Source organism: Salmo salar, chromosome ssa28 (genome assembly GCF_905237065.1).
Source record: "Salmo salar chromosome ssa28, Ssal_v3.1, whole genome shotgun sequence".
Taxonomy (NCBI): Eukaryota; Metazoa; Chordata; class Actinopteri; order Salmoniformes; family Salmonidae; genus Salmo; species Salmo salar.
Window position 1 is genome coordinate 30,086,485 of NC_059469.1, and position 20,372 is coordinate 30,106,856.

Here is a 20,372-nt window from a genome sequence, read left to right on the forward strand (position 1 = left end):
GCACTGTGCCAGGGGATGGTCTGGTTAATATAGCACTGTGTCATGCCAGGGGATGGTCTGGTTAATATAGCACTGTGCCAGGGGATGATCTGGTTAATATAACACTGTGCCATGCCAGGGGATGATCTGGTTAATATAACACTGTGCCAGGGGATGGTCTGGTTAATATTGCACTGTGTCATGCCATGGGATGGTCTGGTTAATATAGCACTGTGTCAGGGGATGATCTGGTTAATATAACACTGTGCCAGGGGATGATCTGGTTAATATAGCACTGTGCCATGCCAGGGGAGGGTCTGGTTAATATAGCACTGTGTCAGGGGATGATCTGGTTAATATAACACTGTGCCAGGGGATGATCTGGTTAATATTGCACTGTGCCATGCCAGGGGATGGTCTGGTTAATATAGCACTGTGCCATGCCAGGGGAGGGTCTGGTTAATATAGCACTGTGTCAGGGGATGGTCTGGTTAATATTGCACTGTGTCATGCCAGGGGATGGTCTGGTTAATATAGCACTGTGCAATGCCAGGGGATGGTCTGGTTAATATAGCACTGTGCCATGCCAGGGGATGGTCTGGTTAATATAGCACTGTGCCATGCCAGGGGATGGTCTGGTTAATATAGCACTGTGCCATGCCAGGGGATGGTCTGGTTAATATAGCACTGTGCCATGCCAGGGGATGGTCTGGTTAATATAGCACTGTGCCATGCCAGGGGATGGTCTGGTTAATATAGCACTGTACCAGGGGATGGTCTGGTTAATATAGCACTGTGCCATGCCAGGGGATGGTCTGGTTAATATAGCACTGTGTCATGCCAGGGGATGGTCTGGTTAATATAGCACTGTGCCATGCCAGGGGATGGTCTGGTTAATATAGCACTGTGCCATGCCAGGGGATGGTCTGGTTAATATAGCACTGTGCCATGCCAGGGGATGGTCTGGTTAATATAGCACTGTGCCATGCCAGGGGATGGTCTGGTTAATATAGCACTGTGCCATGCCAGGGGATGGTCTGGTTAATATAGCACTGTGCCATGCCAGGGGATGGTCTGGTTAATATAGCACTGTGCCATGCCAGGGGATGGTCTGGTTAATATAGCACTGTGCTATGCCAGGGGATGGTCTGGTTAATATAGCACTGTGCCATGCCAGGGGATGGTCTGGTTAATATAGCACTGTGCCATGCCAGGGGATGGTCTGGTTAATATAGCACTGTGCCATGCCAGGGGATGGTCTGGTTAATATAGCACTGTGTCATGCCAGGGGATGGTCTGGTTAATATAGCACTGTACCAGGGGATGGTCTGGTTAATATAGCACTGTACCAGGGGATGGTCTGGTTAATATAGCACTGTGCCAGGGGATGGTCTGGTTAATATAGCACTGTGTCATGCCAGGTGATGGTCTGGTTAATATAGCACTGTACCAGGGGATGGTCTGGTTAATATAGCACTGTGCCAGGGGATGGTCTGGTTAATATAGCACTGTACCAGGGGATGGTCTGGTTAATATAGCACTGTGCCAGGGGATGGTCTGGTTAATATAGCACTGTACCAGGGGATGGTCTGGTTAATATAGCACTGTGCCAGGGGATGGTCTGGTTAATATAGCACTGTGTCATGCCAGGGGATGGTCTGGTTAATATAGCACTGTGCCATGCCAGGGGATGGTCTGGTTAATATAGCACTGTGCCATGCCAGGGGATGGTCTGGTTAATATAGCACTGTGCCACGCCAGGGGATGGTCTGGTTAATATAACACTGTGCCAGGGGATGGTCTGGTTAATATAGCACTGTGCCACGCCAGGGGATGGTCTGGTTAATATAGCACTGTGCCATGCCAGGGGATGGTCTGGTTAATATAGCACTGTGCCATGCCAGGGGATGGTCTGGTTAATATAGCACTGTGCCAGGGGATGGTGTGGTTAATATAGCACTGTGCCAGGGGATGGTCTGGTTAATATAGCACTGTGTCATGCCAGGGGATGGTCTGGTTAATATAGCACTGTGTCAGGGGATGATCTGGTTAATATAACACTGTGCCAGGGGATGATCTGGTTAATATAACACTGTGCCAGGGGATGATCTGGTTAATATAGCACTTTGCCATGCCAGGGGATGATCTGGTTAATATAACACTGTGCCAGGGGATGGTCTGGTTAATATTGCACTGTGTCATGCCATGGGATGGTCTGGTTAATATAGCACTGTGTCAGGGGATGATCTGGTTAATATAACACTGTGCCAGGGGATGATCTGGTTAATATAGCACTGTGCCATGCCAGGGGATGGTCTGGTTAATATAGCACTGTGCCATGCCAGGGGATGGTCTGGTTAATATAGCACTGTGCCATGCCAGGGGATGGTCTGGTTAATATAGCACTGTGCCATGCCAGGGGATGATCTGGTTAATATAGCACTGTGTCATGCCAGGGGATGGTCTGGTTAATATAGCACTGTGTCATGCCAGGGGATGGTCTGGTTAATATAGCACTGTGCCATGCCAGGGGATGGTCTGGTTAATATAGCACTGTGCCATGCCAGGGGATGGTCTGGTTAATATAGCACTGTGTCATGCCAGGGGATGGTCTGGTTAATATAGCACTGTGTCATGCCAGGGGATGGTCTGGTTAATATAGCACTGTGCCAGGGGATGGTCTGGTTAATATAGCACTGTGTCATGCCAGGGGATGGTCTGGTTAATATAGCACTGTGCCAGGGGATGGTCTGGTTAATATAGCACTGTGCCATGCCAGGGGATGGTCTGGTTAATATAGCACTGTGCCATGCCAGGGGATGGTCTGGTTAATATAGCACTGTGTCATGCCAGGGGATGATCTGGTTAATATAGCACTGTGCCATGCCAGGGGATGGTCTGGTTAATATAGCACTGTGCCAGGGGATGGTCTGGTTAATATAGCACTGTGCCATGCCAGGGGATGGTCTGGTTAATATAGCACTGTACCAGGGGATGGTCTGGTTAATATAGCACTGTGTCATGCCAGGGGATGGTCTGGTTAATATAGCACTGTGCCATGCCAGGGGATGGTCTTGTTAATATAGTACTGTGCCATGCCAGGGGATGGTCTGGTTAATATAGCACTGTACCAGGGGATGGTCTGGTTAATATAGCACTGTGCCATGCCAGGGGATGGTCTGGTTAATATAGCACTGTGCCATAGCAGGGGATGGTCTGGTTAATATAGCACTGTACCAGGGGATGGTCTGGTTAATATAGCACTGTGCCATGCCAGGGGATGGTCTGGTTAATATAGCACTGTGCCAGGGGATGGTCTGGTTAATATAGCACTGTGTCATGCCAGGGGATGGTCTGGTTAATATAGCACTGTGCCATGCCAGGGGATGGTCTGGTTAATATAGCACTGTGCCATGCCAGGGGAGGGTCTGGTTAATATAGCACTGTGTCAGGGGATGGTCTGGTTAATATAGCACTGTGTCAGGGGATGGTCTGGTTAATATAGCACTGTGTCAGGGGATGGTCTGGTTAATATAGCACTGTGCCATGCCAGGGGATGGTCTGGTTAATATAGCACTGTGCCATGCCAGGGGATGGTCTGGTTAATATAGCACTGTGCCATGCCAGGGGAGGGTCTGGTTAATATAGCACTGTGCCATGCCAGGGGATGGTCTGGTTAATATAGCACTGTCAGGGGAGGGGATGGTCTGGTTAATATAGCACTGTGCCATAGCAGGGGATGGTCTGGTTAATATAGCACTGTGTCAGGGAATGGTCTGGTTAATATAGCACTGTGTCAGGGGATGGTCTGGTTAATATAGCACTGTGTCAGGGGATGGTCTGGTTAATATAGCACTGTGTCATGCCAGGGGATGGTCTGGTTAATATAGCACTGTGCCATAGCAGGGGATGGTCTGGTTAATATAGCACTGTGTCAGGGAATGGTCTGGTTAATATAGCACTGTGTCATGCCAGGGGATGGTCTGGTTAATATAGCACTGTGCCATAGCAGGGGATGGTCTGGTTAATATAACACTGTGTCAGGGGATGGTCTGGTTAATATAGCACTGTGCCAGGGGATGGTCTGGTTAATATAGCACTGTGTCAGGGGATGGTCTGGTTAATATAGCACTGTGCCATGCCAGGGGATGGTCTGGTTAATATAGCACTGTGTCAGGGGAGGGTTTGTGTGGAAGGTGAGGTTGCTGATGTTCCCATTTTTATAATACACTTTCCAAAAGTGTCTCTTGATTTTCCATAAGGAGCTTCATTTTGTGATCTTTTCTTGCCTTGTCATTCTTTACATAAACAGGGTTCTGTATTTAATTACCTCTGAACAGCGGAAGGAAGCTTCTAAAGCCTCTCCATTTGGTTGGAGTTGACTGTTCGACTCTTCTGACATTGTTAGGCTAAATGGCTTTGACACCTCTCACTTGACACGTCAGTGCTAATGGAAGTTGTATCAAGCTCGGCAGCCTTAATTTAGCATTCAGCCATTATAAAGTAATGTATTTTTCTTCTTGGCTTTTGGAAATAAAATATAGCTTCAGACTTAATATGACTCACTCAGTTCAAGGTTGGATGGTGTTTTCAGGTTTCTGTTGTTTTCCAGAGCATTTGCTGTATAGCGTTGGAATAATAATCTTTGGTAGTTGTAAGCCTTCCAGGTGATTCTGTAATTCCGTCCAAAATCAGGTTGTAGGTTTTGAGTTTTTTGGAGTGAAGGTTGTGTTGTGGAGGGTAGTATCCTGTATATGTTCCTGACAAAAAAATCCAAGTTTATCTAACTCTAAATCTATCTTTTTTAACCAACATAAAACAGGAGATCGTTACCTCAACCTCTCTCAACCTCTCTCAACCTCTCTCAACCTCTCTCAACCTCTCTCAACCTCTCTCAACCTCTCTCAACCTCTCTCAACCTCTCTCAACCTCTCTCAACCTCTCTCAGCCTCTCTCTACCTCTCTCTACCTCTCTCTACCTCTCTCTACCTCTCTCTCTACCCCTCTCTCAACCCCTCTCTCAACCCCTCTCTCTACCCCTCTCTCTACCCCTCTCTCTACCTCTCTCTCTACCCCTCTCTCTACCCCTCTCTCTACCTCTCTCTCTACCTCTCTCTCTACCTCTCTCTCTACCTCTCTCTCTACCTCTCTCTCTACCTCTCTCTCTACCTCTCTCTCTACCTCTCTCTCTACCTCTCTCTCTACCTCTCTCTCTACCTCTCTCTCTACCTCTCTCCCTCTACCTCTCTACCGTTCTCTTGCTCTCGCTCTTTCCCTCTCCCTCTACCGTTCTCTTGCTCTCGCTCTTTCCCTCTCCCTCTACCGTTCTCTTGCTCTCACTCTCTACCTCTCCTTGTCCTCTCGCTCTCTCTCTCGCTCTCTCTCTCTCTACCTCTCTCTCTCTACCTCTCTCTCTCTACCTCTCTCTCTTGCCCTCTCGCGCTCTATCCTCTTTTTCTCTTCTCTCTCTCTCATTCACTCTCTCTATCCTCTCTCTTTTATTTTAGTTTTCTCTCCTCTCTCTCTCTCTCTCTCTCCACCCTCAAATAACTTTCTTCTGAAACTCCTCAGTCTATTCTTGTTCTGAGAAATGAAGGCTATTCCATGCGAGAAATGGCCAAGAAACTGAAAATCTCATACAACGCTGTGTACTTCTCCCTTCACAGAACTGGCTCTAACCAGAATAGAAAGAGGAGTGGGAGGCCCCGGTGCACAACTGAGCAAGAGGACAAGTACATTAGAGTGTCTAGTTTGAGAAACAGACGCCTCACAAGTCATCATCTGGCAGCTTCATTAAATAGTACCCACAAAACACCAGTCTCAACGTCAACAGTGAAGAGGCGACTCCGGGATGCTGGCCTTCTACAGATATTTGTTTTTGGCCAGGTTAAAGAAGGCCAGGTTTATTGCTTCTTTAATCAGGACAACAGTTTTCAGCTCTGCTAACATAATTGCAAAAGAGTTTTCTTATGATCAATTAGCCTTTTAAAATTATAAACTTGGATTAGCTAACACAACGTTCCATTGGAACACAGGAGGGATGTTTGCTGATAATGGGCTTCTGTATGCCTACGTAGATATAACATAAAAAAATCTGCCGTTTCCAGCTACAATAGTCATTTACAACATTAGCAATGTCTACACTGTATTTCTGTTCAATTTGATGTTATTTTAATGGACAAAAAATGTGGTTTTCTTTCAAAAACAAGGACATTTCTAAGTGACCCCAAACTTTTGAACGGTAGTGTACATATTTATACTGATACGTTATGGAGGGCTTTCTCTGCTTTTTCACGTCCTTCCTGTGTGTTGTGATCTATCCCAGCTTAAGTCTTATCCCTCTCTCTCTCTCTCTCTCTCTCTCTCTCTCTCTCTCTCCTTCTCTTCTCGGAACGTCGGTTCTCAGAATTGATAGAATTCCCAGTATTCTAGCCGGCAGTAACAGGAACAGAGAGTCTGGAGTGTACGTGCGTGCGTGCGTGTGCATGTGTGTGTGTGTGAGAGAGAGAGACACCGGGGGAGATATTTATTTTTAACCATCAGCAGAGATCAGAAATTACCCCAGAAAATGTGTTGTCAAAATTGTTGTTTATGTCCATGTGAGTTATGACTAGACTGCTACATCCTTGACCTGTTTCTACTGACTTACTGATGGGTAATAGAACACTTGGTAGGGGGTAGCACAGGGGGGTTTTGGTAAAAAAAGGTTTCAAACTCACTGACCAATGCATGTTATGCCACTAGAAACACGAAACAGGATGTTTTTTAGGTCTTCAGAGGCCGGAAGTAATCGTCACCCAACGTTTTTTTGTTAAAAGTATGAACTGCACCTTAATAACAGATGACAGCTTGTGTAGATGGTAACAAAAGTAAAAATGGGCCACAGCCTTCAATGTCACTTATCTACCATATTATCATGGTATCAGGTACGTCCAGGAGTTTTTCCAGGCCAGGTCACATGGTCAGAAAAACTCCTGGCCCTATTCCGAATGTATACTGATTATCCTGGAAAAATACTTACACAATATACATTTCTCAGTCATAAAAACTGTTCAAAACTTATTTTATCTCAGCACTTCATAATAAGTTCAGAGTTGGATGTTTTATAACCAGGCAGTAATAGAAACAGTGGGAGAGCCTTGAACCTGGATTCACCCTTGACCCTTGATTCAGAGCCCTACTTCATCCTGTTGGGTCTGCAAAAGGTCTGGGTCAACACACACACACACACACACACACACACTGTCTGGTCTGTCTGAAAGCATCCCCCCTGTGCTCCCTACATGTCCTGTTGGACTGCACTACTCAGGACAACGTCTGAGGTGGGAGTCCAGGTTGGGTCGATTTTACCCCTCCTCTCCTCACGTCCACTTTCAACTACTCTACTATGTGTCCCAGCAGGTACTGGGTTGCCAGGTTCTGGTATAATTAGTTCAAATCTGAGTAGAAAGCTTCTGGTTATTTATTACCCTTTAGATTTTTAATCCTTTAAAGCTGAAGGCCTTAGTGTGAAACAGCCATGTCCGTTTGTGATATTACAACAACAAAGAAGTTACTGTAAACATTGGACAATATTGCAAGTGCGAAGAGCACTACAGCTCGGCAACAAAAACAATAACAACGGTGGTGGGCCGGCCAGTGGCTTGGTTTCCCCCTACTGGGGATTCCATCTTTAAAACAAAGCAGTGTGAGGATGTGAAAGGCTCGGGAAAAGCAATTTCAGAGTCAGTAGAAAGGCTTCTTTACTGTCCTAAGTTTTCATAACTGTGACCTTAATCGCCTACAGTCTGTAACCTGTTAGTATCTTAACGACTGTTCCACAGGTCCATGTTCATTAATTGTTTATGGTTCATTGAACAGGCATGGGAAACAGTGTATAAACCCTTTACAATGAAGATCTGTGAAGTTATTTGGATTTTTACGAATTATCTTTGAAAGACAGGGTCCTGAAAAAGGGATGTTTATTTTTTTGCTGAGTTTTATAAAAGGCATCGGGTATGAGAAAATCAATACACGAATGCGAATATAATTGTATGTCTTAAATGACTGCGTTTTGATGATATAATCTTGATTATAAACTGGGTGGTTTGAGCCCTGAATGCGGATTGGCAGAAAGCCGTGGTATATCATCATACCCATGGTATGACAAAACATTATTTTAACTGCTCTAATTACGTTAGTAACCAGTTTATAATAGCAATAAGGCACCTCAGGGGTTTGTGATATATGACCAATATACCACAGCTAATTCAATGCAATTTCTATGTCTACATAGTTCTGATGATTGTGTTGAAAGTAGATTGATGTAACAACCTGTTAGTCAGGTTAAGTCAGTGTTTTTAAGTTGAAGTTTTACCCTAATTTCAATGTTTACAATTCTGGTTGAGATGAGAACAGTACTGGTTGATAACCTGTTTCAAACCCAATGCATTTTCCACTTTGATTCCATGTCACAATACGTTGACTTGACAAATTACGTTGAAACAATGTTGATTCAACCAGTGTGTGCCCAGTGGGTTGACTACTCTAGCGTGTTGTCTCTACTCTAGCGTGTTGTCTCTACTCTAGCGTGTTGTCTCTACTCTAGCGTGTTGTCTCTACTCTAGCGTGTTGTCTCTACTCTAACGTGTTGTCTCTACTCTAGCGTGTTGTCTCTACTCTAGCGTGTTGTCTCTACTCTAGCGTGTTGTCTCTACTCTAGCGTGTTGTCTCTACTCTAGCGTGTTGTCTCTACTCTAATGTGTTGTCTCTACTCTAACGTGTTGTCTCTACTCTAGCGTGTTGTCTCTACTCTAGCGTGTTGTCTCTACTCTAGCGTGTTGTCTCTACTCTAGCGTGTTGTCTCTACTCTAGCGTGTTGTCTCTACTCTAGCGTGTTGTCTCTACTCTAGCGTGTTGACTCTACTCTAGCGCATTCTCTACTCTTGCGCGTTGTGTCTACTCTTACGCGTTGTCTCTACTCTAGCGTGTTGTCTCTACTCTAGCGTGTTGTCTCTACTCTAGCGCGTTGTCTCTACTCTAGCGCGTTGTCTCTACTCTAGCGCGTTGTCTTTACTCTAGCATGTTGTCTCTACTCTAGTGTGTTGTCTCTACTCTAGCGTGTTGTCTAGCGTGTTGACTCTACTCTAGCGCATTGTCTCTACTCTAGCGTGTTGTCTAGCATGTTGACTCTACTCTAGCGTGTTGACTCTACTCTAGCGTGTTGACTCTACTCTAGCGTGTTGACTCTACTCTAGCGTGTTGACTCTACTCTAGTGCGTTGACTCTACTCTAGCGTGTTGTCTCTACTCTAGCGCGTTTACTCTAGCATGTTGACTCTACTCTAGCGTGTTGACTCTACTCTACATTGTTGACTCTAGCGCGCTAACTCTACTCTAGCGCGCTAACTCTACTCTAGCATGTTGACTCTACTCTAGCATGTTGACTCTACTCTAGCGCGCTAACTCTACTCTAGCATGTTGACTCTACTCTAGCATGTTGACTCTACTCTTAACGTGTTGTCTCTACTCTAGCATGTTGTCTCTACTCTAGCATGTTGTCTCTACTCTAACGTGTTGTCTCTACTCTAGCGCGTTGTCTCTACTCTAGCGCGTTGTCTAGCGTGTTGACTCTACTCTAGCGTGTTGACTCTACTCTAGTGTGTTGTCTCTACTCTAGCATGTTGACTCTACTCTAGTGTGTTGTCTTTAATCTAGCGTGTTGTCTAGCGTGTTGACTCTACTCTAGCGTGTTGACTCTACTCTAGTGTGTTGTCTCTACTCTAGTGTGTTGTCTCTACTCTAGCGTGTTGTCTAGCGTGTTGACTCTACTCTAGCGCGTTGACTCTACTCTAGCGTGTTGACTCTACTCTAGTGCGTTGACTCTACTCTAGCGTGTTGACTACTCTAGCGCGTTTACTCTAGCATGTTGACTCTACTATAGCGCATTGTCTCTACTCTAGCGTGTTTACTCTAGCATGTTGACTCTACTCTAGCGTGTTGACTCTACTCTACATTGTTGACTCTAGCGCGCTAACTCTACTCTAGCGCGCTAACTCTACTCTAGCATGTTGACTCTACTCTAGCATGTTGACTCTACTCTAGCGCGCTAACTCTACTCTAGCATGTTGACTCTACTCTAGCGTGTTGTCTCTACTCTAGCGTGTTGTCTCTACTCTTAACGTGTTGTCTCTACTCTAGCATGTTGTCTCTACTCTAGCATGTTGTCTCTACTCTAACGTGTTGTCTCTACTCTAGCACGTTGTCTCTACTCTAGCGCGTTGTCTAGCGTGTTGACTCTACTCTAGTGTGTTGTCTCTACTCTAGCATGTTGACTCTACTCTAGTGTGTTGTCTTTACTCTAGCGTGTTGTCTAGCGTGTTGACTCTACTCTAGCGTGTTGACTCTACTCTAGTGTGTTGTCTCTACTCTAGTGCGTTGACTCTACTCTAGTGCGTTGACTCTACTCTAGCGCGTTGACTACTCTAGCGCGTTTACTCTAGCATGTTGACTCTACTATAGCGCATTGTCTCTACTCTAGCGTGTTGACTCTACTCTACATTGTTGACTCTAGCGCGCTAACTCTACTCTAGCGCGCTAACTCTACTCTAGCATGTTGACTCTACTCTAGCGTGTTGACTCTACTCTAGCGTGTTGACTCTACTCTAGCGTGTTGACTCTACTCTAGCGTGTTAACTCTACTCTAGCGTGTTGACTCTATTCTACATTGTTGACTCTAGCGCGCTAACTCTACTCTAGCATGTTGACTCTACTCTAGCACGCTAACTCTACTCTAGCGTGTTGACTCTACTCTAGCGTGTTGACTCTACTCTAGCGTGTTGACTCTACTCTAGCGTGTTGACTCTACTCTAGCGTGTTGACTCTACTCTACATTGTTGACTCTAGCGCGCTAACTCTACTCTAGCATGTTGACTCTAGCGTGCTAACTCTACTCTAGCATGTTGACTCTACTCTAGTGTGTTGACTCTACTCTACATTGTTGACTCTAGCGCGCTAACTCTACTCTAGCATGTTGACTCTACTCTAGCGTGTTGACTCTACTCTAGCATGTTGACTCTACTCTAGCATGTTGACTCTACTCTAGCGTGTTGACTCTACTCTAGCGTGTTGACTCTACTCTACATTGTTGACTCTAGCGCGCTAACTCTACTCTAGCATGTTGACTCTTCTCTAGCACGCTAACTCTACTCTAGCGTGTTGACTCTACTCTACATTGTTGACTCTAGCGCGCTAACTCTACTCTAGCATGTTGACTCTAGCGTGCTAACTCTACTCTAGCATGTTGACTCTACTCTAGTGTGTTGACTCTACTCTACATTGTTGACTCTAGCGCGCTAACTCTACTCTAGCATGTTGACTCTACTCTAGCGTGTTGACTCTACTCTAGCATGTTGACTCTACTCTAGCGTGTTGACTCTACTCTAGCGTGTTGACTCTACTCTACATTGTTGACTCTAGCGCGCTAACTCTACTCTAGCATGTTGACTCTACTCTAGCGTGTTGACTCTACTCTACATTGTTGACTCTAGCGCGCTAACTCTACTCTAGCGTGTTGACTCTACTCTAGCGTGTTGACTCTACTCTAGCGTGTTGACTCTACTCTAGCGTGTTGACTCTACTCTACATTGTTGACTCTAGCGCTAACTCTAATCTAGCATGTTGACTCTACTCTAGCGTGTTGACTCTACTCTACAGTGTTGACTCTAGCGCGCTAACTCTACTGTAGCGTGTTGACTCTACTCTAGCGTGTTGACTCTACTCTACATTGTTGACTTTAGCGCGCTAACTCTACTCTAGCGTGTTGACTCTACTCTAGCGTGTTTACTCTAGCGCGCTAACTCTACTCTAGTGCGTTGACTCTACTCTAGCGTGTTGACTCTACTCTAGCGCGCTAACTCTACTCTAGCATGTTGACTCTACTCTAGCGTGTTGTCTCTACTCTAGCGTGTTGACTCTACTCTAGCGCGCTAACTCTACTCTAGTGCGTTGACTCTACTCTAGCGCGCTAACTCTACTCTAGCGTGTTGACTCTACTCTAGCGTGTTGACTCTACTCTAGTGTGTTGACTCTACTCTAGTGCTTTGACTCTACTCTAGCGTGTTGTCTCTACTCTAGCGCGTTTACTCTAGCATGTTGACTCTACTCTAGCGTGTTGACTCTACTCTAGCGTGTTGACTCTACTCTACATTGTTGACTCTAGCGCGCTAACTCTACTTTAGCGCGCTAACTCTACTCTAGCATGTTGACTCTACTCTAGCATGTTGACTCTACTCTAGCGCGCTGACTCTACTCTAGCATGTTGACTCTACTCTAGCGTGTTGTCTCTACTCTTAACGTGTTGTCTCTACTCTAGCATGTTGTCTCTACTCTAGCATGTTGTCTCTACTCTAGCATGTTGACTCTACTCTAGTGTGTTGTCTTTACTCTAGCGTGTTGTCTAGCGTGTTGACTCTACTCTAGCATGTTGACTCTACTCTAGTGTGTTGTCTCTACTCTAGTGTGTTGTCTCTACTCTAGCGTGTTGTCTAGCGTGTTGACTCTACTCTAGTGCGTTGACTCTACTCTAGCGTGTTGACTCTACTCTAGTGCGTTGACTCTACTCTAGCGTGTTTACTCTAGCATGTTGACTCTACTATAGCGCATTGTCTCTACTCTAGCGTGTTTACTCTAGCATGTTGACTCTACTCTAGCGTGTTGACTCTACTCTACATTGTTGACTCTAGCGCGCTAACTCTACTCTAGCGCGCTAACTCTACTCTAGCATGTTGACTCTACTCTAGCATGTTGACTCTACTCTAGCGCGCTAACTCTACTCTAGCATGTTGACTCTACTCTAGCGTGTTGTCTCTACTCTTAACGTGTTGTCTCTACTCTAGCATGTTGTCTCTACACTAGCATGTTGTCTCTACTCTAACGTGTTGTCTCTACTCTAGCGCGTTGTCTCTACTCTAGCGCGTTGTCTAGCGTGTTGACTCTACTCTAGCGTGTTGACTCTACTCTAGCGTGTTGTCTCTACTCTAGCATGTTGACTCTACTCTAGTGTGTTGTCTTTACTCTAGCGTGTTGTCTAGCGTGTTGACTCTACTCTAGCGTGTTGACTCTACTCTAGTGTGTTGTCTCTACTCTAGTGTGTTGTCTCTACTCTAGCGTGTTGTCTAGCGTGTTGACTCTACTCTAGTGCGTTGACTCTACTCTAGCGTGTTGACTCTACTCTAGTGCGTTGACTCTACTCTAGCGTGTTGACTACTCTAGCGCGTTTACTCTAGCATGTTGACTCTACTATAGCGCTAACTCTACTCTAGCATGTTGACTCTACTCTAGCATGTTGACTCTACTCTAGCGCGCTAACTCTACTCTAGCATGTTGACTCTACTCTAGCATGTTGACTCTACTCTAGCGTGTTGACTCTACTCTAGCGTGTTGACTCTACTCTAGCGTGTTGACTCTACTCTAGCGTGTTGACTCTACTCTAGCGTGTTGACTCTACTCTAGCGTGTTGACTCTACTCTAGCGTGTTGACTCTACTCTAGCGTGTTGACTCTACTCTAGCGTGTTGACTCTATTCTACATTGTTGACTCTAGCGCGCTAACTCTACTCTAGCATGTTGACTCTACTCTAGCACGCTAACTCTACTCTAGCGTGTTGACTCTACTCTAGCGTGTTGACTCTACTCTACATTGTTGACTCTAGCGCGCTAACTCTACTCTAGCATGTTGACTCTAGCGTGCTAACTCTACTCTAGCATGTTGACTCTACTCTAGCGTGTTGACTCTACTCTACATTGTTGACTCTAGCGCGCTAACTCTACTCTAGCATGTTGACTCTACTCTAGCGTGTTGACTCTACTCTAGCATGTTGACTCTACTCTAGCATGTTGACTCTACTCTAGCGTGTTGACTCTACTCTAGCGTGTTGACTCTACTCTACATTGTTGACTCTAGCGCGCTAACTCTACTCTAGCATGTTGACTCTACTCTAGCGTGTTGTCTCTACTCTTAACGTGTTGTCTCTACTCTAGCATGTTGTCTCTACACTAGCATGTTGTCTCTACTCTAGCGCGTTGTCTCTACTCTAGCGCGTTGTCTCTACTCTAGCGCGTTGTCTAGCGTGTTGACTCTACTCTAGCGTGTTGACTCTACTCTAGCGTGTTGTCTCTACTCTAGCATGTTGACTCTACTCTAGTGTGTTGTCTTTACTCTAGCGTGTTGTCTAGCGTGTTGACTCTACTCTAGCGTGTTGACTCTACTCTAGTGTGTTGTCTCTACTCTAGTGTGTTGTCTCTACTCTAGCGTGTTGTCTAGCGTGTTGACTCTACTCTAGTGCGTTGACTCTACTCTAGCGTGTTGACTCTACTCTAGTGCGTTGACTCTACTCTAGCGTGTTGACTACTCTAGCGCGTTTACTCTAGCATGTTGACTCTACTATAGCGCTAACTCTACTCTAGCATGTTGACTCTACTCTAGCATGTTGACTCTACTCTAGCGCGCTAACTCTACTCTAGCATGTTGACTCTACTCTAGCATGTTGACTCTACTCTAGCGTGTTGACTCTACTCTAGCGTGTTGACTCTACTCTAGCGTGTTGACTCTACTCTAGCGTGTTGACTCTACTCTAGCGTGTTGACTCTACTCTAGCGTGTTGACTCTACTCTAGCGTGTTGACTCTACTCTAGCGTGTTAACTCTACTCTAGCGTGTTGACTCTATTCTACATTGTTGACTCTAGCGCGCTAACTCTACTCTAGCATGTTGACTCTACTCTAGCACGCTAACTCTACTCTAGCGTGTTGACTCTACTCTAGCGTGTTGACTCTACTCTACATTGTTGACTCTAGCGCGCTAACTCTACTCTAGCATGTTGACTCTAGCGTGCTAACTCTACTCTAGCATGTTGACTCTACTCTAGCGTGTTGACTCTACTCTACATTGTTGACTCTAGCGCGCTAACTCTACTCTAGCATGTTGACTCTACTCTAGCGTGTTGACTCTACTCTAGCATGTTGACTCTACTCTAGCATGTTGACTCTACTCTAGCGTGTTGACTCTACTCTAGCGTGTTGACTCTACTCTACATTGTTGACTCTAGCGCGCTAACTCTACTCTAGCATGTTGACTCTACTCTAGCATGTTGACTCTACTCTAGCGTGTTGACTCTACTCTACATTGTTGACTCTAGCGCGCTAACTCTAATCTAGCATGTTGACTCTACTCTAGCGTGTTGACTCTACTCTACATTGTTGACTCTAGCGCGCTAACTCTACTCTAGCGTGTTGACTCTACTCTAGCGTGTTGACTCTACTCTACATTGTTGACTCTAGCGCGCTAACTCTACTCTAGCATGTTGACTCTAGCGTGCTAACTCTACTCTAGCATGTTGACTCTACTCTAGCATGTTGACTCTACTCTAGCGTGTTGACTCTACTCTAGCGTGTTGACTCTACTCTACATTGTTGACTCTAGCGCGCTAACTCTACTCTAGCATGTTGACTCTACTCTAGCGTGTTGACTCTACTCTACATTGTTGACTCTAGCGCGCTAACTCTACTCTAGCATGTTGACTCTACTCTAGCGTGTTGACTCTACTCTAGCGTGTTGACTCTACTCTAGCGTGTTGACTCTACTCTACATTGTTGACTCTAGCACGCTAACTCTACTCTAGCATGTTGACTCTACTCTAGCGTGTTGACTCTACTCTAGCGTGTTGACTCTACTCTACATTGTTGACTCTAGCGCGCTAACTCTAATCTAGCATGTTGACTCTACTCTAGCGTGTTGACTCTACTCTACATTGTTGACTCTAGCGCGCTAACTCTACTCTAGCGTGTTGACTCTACTCTAGCGTGTTGACTCTACTCTAGCGTGTTTACTCTAGCGCGCTAACTCTACTCTAGTGCGTTGACTCTACTCTAGCGCGCTAACTCTACTCTAGCATGTTGACTCTACTCTAGCGTGTTGACTCTACTCTAGCGTGTTGACTCTACTCTAGCGTGTTGACTCTACTCTAGCGTGTTGACTCTACTCTAGCGTGTTGACTCTACTCTAGCGTGTTGACTCTACTCTAGCATGTTGACTCTACTCTAGCGTGTTGTCTCTACTCTAACGTGTTGTCTCTACTCTAGCATGTTGTCTCTACTCTAGCATGTTGACTCTACTCTAGCATGTTGTCTTTACTCTAGCGTGTTGACTCTAGCATGTTGACTCTACTCTAGCGCGTTGACTCTACTCTAGCGTGTTGACTCTACTCTAGCGTGTTGTCTAGTGTGTTGACTCTACTCTAACCTGTTGACTCTAGCGCATCGACTACTCTAGCGTGTTTAGTGTGTTGACTCTACTCTAGCGTGTTGACTACTCTAGCGTGTTGTCTAGCATGTTGACTCTAGCGCGTTGACTCAAGCGTGTTGACTCTACTCTAGCGTGTTGACTCTACTCTAGCGTGTTGACTCTACTCTAGCGTGTTGACTCTACTCTAGCGTGTTGACTCTACTCTAGCGTGTTGACTCTAGCGCGCTAACTCTACTCTAGCATGTTGACTCTACTCTAGCACGCTAACTCTACTCTAGCGTGTTGACTCTACTCTAGCGTGTTGACTCTACTCTACATTGTTGACTCTAGCGCGCTAACTCTAATCTAGCATGTTGACTCTACTCTAGCGTGTTGACTCTACTCTACATTGTTGACTCTAGCGTGTTGACTCTACTCTAGCGTGTTGTCTAGTGTGTTGACTCTACTCTAACCTGTTGACTCTAGCGCATCGACTACTCTAGCGTGTTTAGTGTGTTGACTCTACTCTAGCGTGTTGACTACTCTAGCGTGTTGTCTAGCATGTTGACTCTAGCGCGTTGACTCAAGCGTGTTGACTCTACTCTAGCGTGTTGACTCTACTCTAGCGTGTTGACTCTACTCTAGCGTGTTGACTCTACTCTAGCGTGTTGACTCTACTCTAGCGTGTTGACTCTAGCGCGCTAACTCTACTCTAGCATGTTGACTCTACTCTAGCACGCTAACTCTACTCTAGCGTGTTGACTCTACTCTAGCGTGTTGACTCTACTCTACATTGTTGACTCTAGCGCGCTAACTCTAATCTAGCATGTTGACTCTACTCTAGCGTGTTGACTCTACTCTACATTGTTGACTCTAGCGTGTTGACTCTACTCTAGCGTGTTGACTCTACTCTAGCGTGTTTACTCTAGCGCGCTAACTCTACTCTAGTGCGTTGACTCTACTCTAGCGTGTTGACTCTACTCTAGCGCGCTAACTCTACTCTAGCATGTTGACTCTACTCTAGCGTGTTGTCTCTACTCTAGCGTGTTGTCTCTACTCTAGCGTGTTGTCTCTACTCTAGCGTGTTGACTCTACTCTAGCATGTTGACTCTACTCTAACGTGTTGTCTCTACTCTAACGTGTTGACTCTAGCATGTTGACTCTACTCTAGCGCATTGACTGTACTCTAGCGTGTTGACTCTACTCTAGCGTGTTGTCTAGTGTGTTGACTACTCTAACCTGTTGACTCTAGCGCATCGACTACTCTAGCGTGTTTAGTGTGTTGACTCTACTCTAGCGTGTTGACTACTCTAGCGTGTTGTCTAGCATGTTGACTCTAGCGCGTTGACTCAAGCGTGTTGACTCTACTCTAGCGTGTTGACTACTCTGGCGTGTTGACTACTCTAGCATGTTGTCTAGCATGTTGACTCTAATCTAGCGCATTGACTCTACTCTAGCATGTTGACTCTAGCGTGTTGACTCTAGCGTGTTGACTCTAGCGTGTTGACTCAACTCTAGTGCAGTGTCTCTACTCTAGCGTGTTGTCTCTACTCTAGCGTGTTGTCTAGCGCGTTGACACTACTCTAGCGTGTTGTCTATACTCTAGCGCGTTGACACTACTCTAGCGTGTTGTCTATACTCTAGCGCGTTGACACTACTCTAGCGTGTTGTCTATACTCTAGCGCGTTGACTCTACTCTAGCGTGTTGTCTCTAATCTAGCGTATTGACTCAACTGTAGTGTGTTGTCTAGCATATTGACTCGACTCTAGCGCGTTGACTCGTGTATTGACTCTACTATAGTGCATTGAATCTACTCTAGCGTGTTGACTCTACTCTAGCGCGTTGACTCTAGCGTATTGACTCTACTATAGCGCGTTGACTCTACTCTAGCGTATTGACTCTACTATAGCACATTGAATCTACTCTAGCGCGTTGACTCTAGCGTATTGACTCTACTATAGCGTGTTGACTCTACTCTAGCGCATTGACTCTACTCCAGCGTGTTGACTCTACTCTAGCGCGTTGACTCTAGCGTGTTGACTTTACTATAGCACATTGAATCTACTCTAGCACGTTGTCTCTACTCTAGCGTATTGACTTTAGTGTGTTGTCTCTACTCTACCGTGTTGACTAGCGTGTTTACTCTAGCGCGTTGTCTCTATTTTACCGCCTTGTCTTATCTTACGAGGCGGCAGATAGACTAGTGGTTAGAGCGCTGGACTTGTAACCGAAAGGTTGCAAGATCGAATCCCCAAGCTGACTAGGTAAAAACAATCTGTCATTCTGCCCCTGATCAAGGCAGTTAACCCACTGTTCCTAGGCATCATTGAAAACTACTCTAGTGCGTTGTCTCTAGCTTGTGAGAATGACCTCAGAACACCTCGGGAAGAAGTGAATAATTGTTTTGAAGCAAAGCACCATTCAAACTGAGAAAATAATGTAGCATCCTGCTTTTTCATTGTCGTTCATTCTTTCGTTCGTTCGTTCGTTCATTCAAGCATTCAAGCAGTAAAATGTTCCCTCACAATTTCAACATGCACTGAACCTTTGCCTATTGAATTGAATTGAATTTATTTTGGGACACAGACTTATACACAATGTGGACCCAGAGGATATCACTTGAAAGTATTAATTAAAACGTTTGTTTCTAAAGTGGTCCTCAATGGTAAAAACAATAACACATATAATGATTAAAAGAGAAGACAAAATTACAAACAGCCATAAATACATTCATTTATATTGACATCCTAAAAAGTGGCACTATTCACTGTACTTCTCCCTAACCTTAAAAATCAACCATATTAATTTCACATTAAAACAATCTATTAATTGCACATCACACCGATCCTTTAAATAAATATACCTGACCAGCAGTAGGGGGCACAAGGGGCAGTGGAGTGGTTTCTCTTACTTAGACAACCTTGTCCAAATGAAAACCTTTGTCTGCTTTTGAAACCTATTTTCATTTGCTTGATCTCCAAGGGAAGGCTATTCCATAGACAAATGCCTGTATGGAAAACATGCTCCTCGCAGTACTGTTTACTCTTGGGATTTTACTAGACATAACACTAGCTTTGGTACTGGTTATAGACCATATCAATGTGGTTTTTCATGTAACCTGGGCCACGATCATTTAAGATGTCAAACATATAATTAAGTTTAAGTTGGTCCACTCTGGACTCAAGGCAACAAGCCCACCTCCCGGAACTCCTGTATCCCTGTTCCTGTTTAACTGTCCTGTCCTGTCGATGGTAGGAGGTCAAGTCTGGGGTTGAGGAGAGCCGTGCGCTGCGGAGCCGGATCCAGCTGTCTGAGGCAGCCCAGAAGCAGGCCAGAGGGATGGAGATGGATTATGAGGAGGTGATCCATCTCCTGGAGGCTGAGATAGCTGAGCTCCAGACCCAGAGGACAGAGCAGCCCGGCCAGTCCAGCCAGGTGCAGGTAACACAGACTGAGTCTCAAATCATACCCTTTAATCTCTAGATACAGTAGTGCACTACTTTTGAGCAGAGCCAATACCCTACACAGTTTTGAACAGTGCTATTATTGTCCATGTAGTGCACTACTGTAGACCAGGCCATATGAGCAGCAGAACTGTGGACCTCCTGGCGAAGATGTTTTTTGTTGTTGCACTCTTCTCTTACTGTCTTTCCTTCTCTCTCTCCTTTTCATGTCATTCTCCTTTTCCTTTGTTAGTGTGTTGCAGGGCCTATAAACCCAGTCTGAGGTAACAGACTTCACTAGCCCTCCGTTCGTGTGTAGGGCCTATAAACCTGTGCCCAGTCTGAGCTAAGACTATACTACATTCCCCAGTTGGAATGAATAACAGTCTACTCTTCGACCACATGTATTATTAACATGTATCACATACACGCCTAAATGTCTTACTCACGTCGGCCATGGAGAACGAGAGCCCACAGTCCTTGGGACCGGACCATGTCGGTGGCACTGGGTTAGCAAGATGTCCGCAACGACTCGACTGCACATTTTATTAACTTGGCTTAAGGCAGGGATGAGCAACTAGCGGCCCACGGCTCCCCTTTTGTAGGCCCGCAGATCAATTTCCAAAAACTGCTGTTGAGAGTTAGAATAGTAGAATACACAAGGTGCAACTTGCTCCAAAACTGCAACATT

General features: G+C 45.4%; 1 protein-coding gene across 3 annotated transcripts in view; it reads left to right on the forward strand.

The window, feature by feature from the left end:
• LOC106589860 (syntaxin-binding protein 4) overlaps positions 1 to 20,372 on the forward strand; it is a 137,050-nt gene that overhangs the window by 65,268 nt on the left and 51,410 nt on the right. For all 3 annotated transcript variants that reach the window (XR_006762559.1, XR_006762558.1, XM_014180263.2), the window contains exon 17: positions 19,494 to 19,679. Coding sequence is in view for 1 of the 3 variants with exons in the window: in XM_014180263.2 (XP_014035738.1) it covers positions 19,494 to 19,679 (186 nt within the window). In the remaining 2 variants the exon portion in view is untranslated. The remainder of the gene's footprint in view (positions 1 to 19,493; positions 19,680 to 20,372) is intronic.